This window comes from Orycteropus afer, unplaced genomic scaffold (genome assembly GCF_000298275.1).
Source record: "Orycteropus afer afer isolate SDZICR_OR568_19922 unplaced genomic scaffold, OryAfe1.0 scaffold00048, whole genome shotgun sequence".
In the NCBI taxonomy this organism is placed as follows: Eukaryota; Metazoa; Chordata; class Mammalia; order Tubulidentata; family Orycteropodidae; genus Orycteropus; species Orycteropus afer.
Genome location: NW_006921635.1, coordinates 4,022,317 through 4,030,486, shown reverse-complemented (window position 1 = coordinate 4,030,486; position 8,170 = coordinate 4,022,317). Strand labels below are relative to the sequence as shown.

General features: G+C 41.9%; 1 protein-coding gene across 1 annotated transcript in view; it reads right to left on the bottom strand.

Moving 5' to 3' along the window:
* ANAPC5 (anaphase promoting complex subunit 5) overlaps window positions 1–8,170 on the bottom strand; it is a 35,386-nt gene that overhangs the window by 1,451 nt on the left and 25,765 nt on the right. The window contains exons 10-14 of the mRNA XM_007938257.1: window positions 7,863–7,881; window positions 7,712–7,786; window positions 5,404–5,525; window positions 4,598–4,705; window positions 4,379–4,526 (exon numbers count right to left, since the gene is read on the bottom strand). Coding sequence (XP_007936448.1) covers window positions 4,379–4,526; window positions 4,598–4,705; window positions 5,404–5,525; window positions 7,712–7,786; window positions 7,863–7,881 — 472 coding nt within the window. The remainder of the gene's footprint in view (window positions 1–4,378; window positions 4,527–4,597; window positions 4,706–5,403; window positions 5,526–7,711; window positions 7,787–7,862; window positions 7,882–8,170) is intronic.

Sequence of the window (8,170 nt, the reverse complement as noted above, 5' to 3'; positions counted from 1 at the left end):
CTTAGAAGGTATTACAGGTGTAAATCTTTATGTTCTTCGATTGGGAACAATTTCTTAAATATGACACCAAAAGCACAAGAAACAATAGAACAAAATGAATAAATTAGATCTTATCAAAATTAAGTTTTACACATCAACGATACTATCAAGAAAGTAAAATGACAATGGGAGAATGTATTTGTAAATCATATATCTGATAAGAGTCTAGTATCCAGAACATAAGGAGCTCTGGTGGAACAGTGTGTAAGACATTTGAATGCTAACCAGAAGGTTGGCGGTTCAAAACCACCAGCCATTCTGTGCAAGGAAGACTAGGCAATCTACTAGGTGGTACAGATCTACCGCCTCAGAAACCCAAAGGGGGTCGCTATGAGTTGGAATTGACTCAATGGCAGTGAGTTTGGTTTGGTTTTAGTTTATCCAGAATATATAAAGAACTCTCACAGCTCAACAACAAAAAGACCAAAAAAAAAAAATTATTTTTTTCCCACAAAGGGCAAAAAACTTGAATAGACATTCTTCTCCAAAGAAGACATATAAATGGACAAAAAGCACATGAAAAGATGCCCATCATCACTGGTTTGGTTGTCAGGTGCTGTTGAGTCAGTTTCGACTCTTGGCGCCCTCATGCAGACAGAACGAGACGATGCCGGGTCCTGCACATCTTCACAGTCGTTCCTACGCTTGAGCCCACTGTTGTGGTGACTGTCAATCATCTCGTTAAGGGTCCTCCTCTTCTCACTGACCCTCTACTTTATCAAGCATGATGTCCTCCAGGGACTGGTCTCTCCTGAGAACATGTCCAAAGTCCAAGAGGTGAAGACTCACCATCCTCACTTCTAAGGAGCATTCCGGCTGTACTTCCTCCACGGCACATTGTTTGCTCCTCCAGCAGTGCTATTCCTCACCAACTATTCTTCACCAACACAATTCAAACGCATCAATTCTGTGGTCTTCCTTATTCATTATCCAGCTTTTATGTGCATATGAAGCTATTGAACAGATCACGATTTGTTGTGATTAATTTTTGTTGGTCAATATTTTATGTGCATATGAAGCTATTGGGTCAGGCACATGGGTTGGGTTAGTCTTCAAAGTGGCATCTTTGCTCTTTAACACTTTAAAGAGGTCTCTTGCAGATGTGTCCAGGACCGTATGGCTTTTGACTTCTTGACTGCTGCTTCCATCATCAATTATGGATCCAATAAAACGAAATCCTTGACAACTTCAATCTTTTCTCCATTTATCATGATGTTGCTTATATCATGATGTTGCTTATTGATCCAGTTAGGAGGATTTTTGCTTTCTTTACGTTGAGGTGCCATCCATACCGAAGGCTCATCAACATTAGAGAAATGTAAATCACTGTGCACTTCTCTAAGCACTTTGCATAACTAATGACGATGAGCATCTTTTCATGTGTTTGTTGTCCATTTGTATGTCTTCTCTGGACAACAATCAGATGCCACTTCCCATCCATTAGGGGGGCTATTATCAAAATGACAGAAACTAACAAGTGTCAGGGAAGAGGTGGAGAAATCCGAACTTTTGTGGATTGCTGGTGGGAATGTGAAAGGGTGCAGCCACTGTGGAAAACAGTCTGGCAGGTCCTCAAAAAGTTAAACATAAAGTTACCACAGGACCCAGCAATTCCACTCCTAGGTATGAGCTCAAGAGAATTGAAAACATATTTGAACAAAACAAAAAGTTGCACCCAAATCTTCATAGAAGCATTATTCGTAATTACCAATAAGTATAAACAACCCAAATCTCCATCAACTGGTGACTAGGTAAGCAAATAGCGGTTTATACATACAATGGAGTATTACTTAATCATAAAAAAAAAATGAAGTTCCAATACATGCTACAATGCGGATGAACCTTAAAAACATGATACTATGTGAAAAATGCCAGACCCAGAAGGCCCCACATTGATTCATTCCATTTATACTAAATGTCCAAAACAGGTAAATCCAGCAACAGAGAGTAGATTAGTGGTAGCCAGGAGGGGATAAGGGTGGGGGGATGAGGAGTGACTACTTAATGAGTATGGGATTTTTTTTTTTTTTTATTGTGATTTGGGTGAAAGTTTACAGAGCAAATTCATTTTCCATACAGCAGTTCACATACACTTTGTCTCATGACATTGACTATAGTTTACCACAATGCAACAGCTCCCCTCCCACTTCCTCCCAATACTTACCTCTTTCCTGTGTCCATCCCTCCATGTACTCCTGCCCCGTGAGCTGTCTCCCTGTGCATAAACAGCCCTTCTTTCTCCCATGATTGTTCTCTCCAAGAAATGTATACCTCAGGTACATGTTCAACTCTTATGTCTGTCTTTTGTTTGGCTGGAAGCCACAGGAGTGGGTTCAATTCCAGACCCAAAGGGTAGCTAGGGGCCATAGTCTCAGGGGTTCCACCAGCAAACCTGGTCCATGAGTATGGGATTTCTTTTAGAGGAAACAAAACATCCTGGAACTGGATAGTGGTGATGGTTGCCAACATTGTGAATTGTGTACTTTAAGTTGTACATTTTAACTTTAAATTATACAGACCAACTGTTCTGATCAGGGCCACAACAGATGGCCCCTGAGAGAATGGGAGAAACATGTAGAATAGAACCTCAAATTCCTGAAACAAAACAAACGTATAGTGGATGGGCTGAGACCAAGATCAAAGGACTCCCTGAGACTACTGCCCTGAGATAGTCTTCAAACCCTGAGCTGAAACGAACCCTTAAGGTCGCCCTCTAGCTAAAGAGATTGGCTGAAAAAATAATGCACATCACCCATAAGTGCTGCGCTCCTTTAAAAAATCACCTATATGATTATATATGGAAGGAAACTTTCTTTGTTGGTTACCAGGGGTGGAAGGGGACAGGAGGGAACACTGGAAAAAAAAAAAAAAAAAAACAGAATTGACCCATGTCACTTTAGTTTTGTGTATTTCACTGTACATAAATTATATTTCAATAAAATGTATTTAAAAAACAAAATCACCTATATGAGAGAGCAAGCAGTCCACGATGACTTTAAAACAAAGATGAGAATGTAAGGGAACAGGGAAACTAGATTAATGAAAACAGAGCAACCAGAATGGAAATAGCATGACTGCTCATACACTGTTAAGAACCAGTGTCAGTGAACAACTTGTGCAGAAATTGGTGAATGGGAAGCTAAACTGCTGGGTAAACCTTTACTGGAAACACTTGATATTATTATTTACTTTTTTAATATAATTATTATTATATTTTTATTTTTGTAGTGTCCCCTCCCCTCCCCTCCCACCCCTGGTAACCAACAAAGAAAGTTTCCTTCCATATATAAACCTTTTCTTGACTTTTTCACAACAATGAACTAATGCAATATTTATCCTTCTGTGGATACAATTTTTTTTTAAATTGCACTGAATCGTACATGATTAAATGATTAAAATGGGGACATTTCTATGGTATATGAACTTTATCTCAATTTTAAAAAGTGAAAAAAGAATCACTGGGAAACTGGTAAAAAAACCAAATTCCTGTACTCCACCCCCAGAGATTCCAACGAGCGGGGCCAGGGCAAGGCAGGCGGGAAGTGTATTTTTTAAATCTCTCCAAGTAATTCCAATGCACAGTCAGTTTGAGGTACCTCTGCTTTAGTCAATAAAATCCTCCAGTAAGTTCAAAATCCATTCATTCACTCAATGAACATCTATTGAAAGCCTACTGTATGTCTGGTTCTAGCAGGAACAAAAAAGAGTCCCTTCCCTCATGGTATTTACACTCTACCGGAGGAGACAGAAAACAAACATCAAATACAATTTAATTTCCAAAATCTTGCCAGGAATATCTGATTTCCTCAGCTCTTTCTTCACCCCCATATTAAAGCAAGCACTGCTCTGGGCCAGCTAACTGACAGCGTGACACAAGTCTGCTCCCTGAAGACAAGGCTCCCGGACCAGACACACAACTCAGAAAGCGAGTACCACTGGGCACTGCCACCCTGTCAGCAAGCTTACAACTCCACAGACTTCCTAAAGCATTTTTCACTGGAGAATACGTGTCCAGACTTCAGTATTAACCAGCGAGTGCTCATTGTTATATTTTTCCAAACCAAAAAGTGGTCATACACTCACCAGTTCTTGAACATACATAAGTTAAACCCTACTACCATCAAGTCAATTCCGACTCATAGTGACCCTATGGACAGAGCAGAATTGCCCCAGAGGGTTTCTGAGGCTGTCAATCTTTATGGAGCCAGACCGTCGCATCTTTCTCCTGCTGAGTGGCTGGTGGGCTCAAACCACCAGTATCTGGTTAGCAGCTGAATGCTTAGGAGCTGGTGGCTCCTTTGAACACAAACACGCTTCTGAAAAACACAGACGGGCTTACCTGGGCGAAAGCCAAATGCAGCACTGTTTCGGAAGCCAGGTACTGCAGCCGGTACTCCTTGGAGAGGGCCAGGGCCTGCAGGAGCACGGGCAGGGCGACGGTGGGGGAGGACGACCGCCAGTACAGCTCCGCCACCGAGAGCAGGACACTGCCACGAAGAGGGAAACGGTGGGTGTCAGCACGAAGGCATGCCGACGGGAGGGGCGCACGCACGCTCACCTGATCACCATCTCTGTGTTCTTCATCTTCTGACAGTGGATCAACAGCTTCTGGAACAGCTTGTGCGCCTCCGACATCTGGTTCTGCGCTTGTAGTACAACTGCTTTTCTGTGACAGGAACAAAACAGACACAGGAAGGGACGCTGATGCTTGGTAAATGTTAACCACAGCCAGTTTCAGGGCAGTGGCAGTTTTAGGAACCCACCGATTTCAACTCAGAGTGACCCCACAGGGCAGAGTGGAACAGCTCCACAGTGTTTTTTAGGCTGTGACCTTCACGGGAGGAGATGGCCAGATCTTGCTCACACAGCTGCTGGTACTTCCAAACCGTCAACCTTTTGTTAGCAGCCAAGTGCTTAATCGTTGCCCACTGGGGCTCCTTATTTCAGCGTTAGAATCTCTAATTCCTCAACTAGACTGCAAACCTCCCTCGGGAGAAAGCACTGCCCCTAACATAATTTTGGTTAAGAGAAAAAGCATATACACATGTATGAGTGTGTGTGAACGCATGTGTACACACACACACACACACACACACACCCCTCATGCATGCATGCAAAAAAGTTCTGAAGTTATAGACACCAGAATGTTAGTGACTTTCTCTGGAAGAAACGGACCTTTTTCATTTTGCTTATTTGTTTTTTCTAATTTCCTGCAGTACATAGGTAATAAATAGAAAAAAGTCTTTTCTTAAGCTAAAGTAAATCAATTCATAATGACCCATTCAAACTCTACAATGCACACGTAACAATCAAGCCATTTCAAAACGACTGCAGTCTAGGGCTGGAGCGGTCACTGGTTCTTACCTGTACACACCCTCTATGCTGTTAAGGGCTGTGATTCCTGCAACAAGTGAATCAGCCAAGTGGTATTTGCCATCGTTCATTGCTCTGTCAAACTGGATTTTCTGATCACACAGCATCCATAACTGAAATGGAAAAAATAAAACAAAACAATTAAGAAACAAATGGCAAATGTTCACCAATGGGGAGATGAAGTATTTTGGCTTGCTGACCAAATGTCCTTAGAACAATTCATTTGCATTCTTTTTCTTTTTAGATTTAGGGAAAAAAATGTTAAAATATTCTAAGCATGTAAAAAAGCATGAGAATAAAATAACAAATGCACATACATCAACCACTAACTTACTCAAATCGTATGTTCCTAAGTTTACTACAGAAACTAAGAGACACTATTGAAGTCCCCATGTTTCCTTCAAATTCCATTCCCCTCGACCAGGTTTGCTGGTCTGATGGAGCCTAGTGGAACCACTGAGACTACGGGAAGGGAGTTGTTGCATTGCAGTAAATGGTAGTCAATGTCGTGAGACAAACTGTATGTGAACTGCTGTATGGAAAGTGAATTTGCTCTGTAAACTTTCACCCAAATCACAATTTAAAAAAAAATTCCATTCCCCTCTCTCCTTTTCCACAGTAAGCACTTAACTTAGGTTCTACCATTACCACTCATGTTCTTACACTTTTACAACATACACATTTGTCCATAAGCAATACACAGTTTTTTTCTGTATGCTTTTAAACTTTGTATGAAGTGTATCATACTATGTGTATTCTTTTGACAACTTACTCTTTAACTCAACATTATTTTTCTGAGACTTATCCATGTTAATCCACATAATTCTAGTTCGTTCCCTTTCAATGCTGAGTAGTTTTTAATTATATGAATATGCAATAAGTATCTAGACAGTAAGGAACCCTGGTGGTACAATGATTAAGAACTTGGCTGCTAACTAAAAGGTCGATGGTTCAAACTCACCAACTGCTCCGTGGGAGAAAAGATTACAGTGTAGGAAACCCCACAGGCCCACTATAAGTCGGAATTGACTTGATGGCACACACCACCACATTCAGGTAGTGCCTGACTTTACGCTTTCTGAACAGTACTCCAATAAACATTCTTCTTTATCACTCCCTGGGCAAGAATTTATCTGGAATATATGGGAAGCTGTGGAAATGTTGGGCTATAGGACACAGGCATCTTCAACTTTAATCTACTGCCCATTTTTTCTTCAAAGGGGTTACATAACTTACCCTCCCCACCAGCAGCATATGATACCACCTGTTGTTCCGCATTCTTGCCACCACTTGGTATGGTCAGATTTTTTACTTTTGGCCAATCTGATGAGCATGAAACATCTCATCATTGTTTTAAGTTTTATTTCCCTGGTCACCAGTCAGGTTGAGAGTCTTGTAATTATTTACTGGCCATACATGTTTCTTCTTAGAACTGTGAATTAAATTTTTTAATTGACTCGGTTTTTTATCATCTACCTTTTTGGAAAAGCAGCTAGAACTGAAGCTAACACTATTCCATCTCATTAGCACCTCTACATCTCTTTCCCCACAGCATCCTTGGGGTTGTTTTCTGTTTTCCATTTTATTTGCTGCCACTTTCTGTCTGGGCTCTGAATTTGGATCCCAGCAGGAAGGAGAGTCCCACACGGGCCTCACATCCTGATGGCTACTCAGACCACATGCAACAAGGCAGTGACAGTGACCCAGTGAATGGCAGTCTCAGAGACCAGCATTAGGCAACTCCCAGGCCCTGGAGCTCTCAAAATTTCAAATTCCTTCCCCCACTGGAGATTCAATGTGTAAGGGAAGGAGGAAAAAGGGGGCCATATGAAACAGCCTTTTCAGCCCCCCAGGTCAGGGATGAAAATTCAGGCAGTAAGGCACAGAGGGTCTTAGACTCCTTTGAAGTTCATCATCTCTAGGTTCATGTCTCCAAAACGTGACTCAGCTTCAGAAGGAAGAGATCAGAGTTGCCCCGTAAGAGACAACAAAACTGAGACATAATTCTTGATCAACTCAAGGACCCTGATAATTTCTTATTCCCATACAGTTAGAGATAGACAGGATATTAAATTAAAACTATGAAGGCAAAAAGGAAAAAAGTACCCTGCCTTAAATCTGTTCCTCAGCTTTCCTCAATGAACTCAGCTCACACACAGCCTCGTACACTCCCCTGCTCACCACGGGTAAAGGAACCATGAGAAACCAAGGGGACATCCTGAAATATCCCCTTTGACAACAACATAGTAAAGGCAGGCTTTGCAGAAATAAACCTGACGGCGCACAGAAGGCAGGTTACCTGGGCATGCTGACTGTTGGGGGGGAATCGTTCCTTCAAATGCTTCAACACTTCTGAAGCTGCGGCAAAACAGCCCTACGGTAAAAAGGTGCCATTTGATTAGCGTGCCTGCTGAAAGCCCTGCAAGCCGACCAGGACCCTGGCTGTCCACCTGGTCTTGGGGTGACAACCTGCAAAACCTGGCAGAGATTGTGAGGCTTCAAAGGGCCATGCTTTTTAGGTTCTAACATATTTTGTTCGTTTGTGAAAAATTTTTAAAATACTTTTGTAATCCATGTTTACTCTAGAAAACACATACAAAATGTATGTGAACAAGAAGAAAAAGCTCCCCCCAGGTCTGCTCAGCATCATAGCAACATGCAATCCAGACACTCATATAAGTGACCTAGGCTGTAAGCTAAGATTATGGCCGATTCCCACTGCCCTTCTAGGGAGTGAATAGACGTGGGTTGGGGGCCT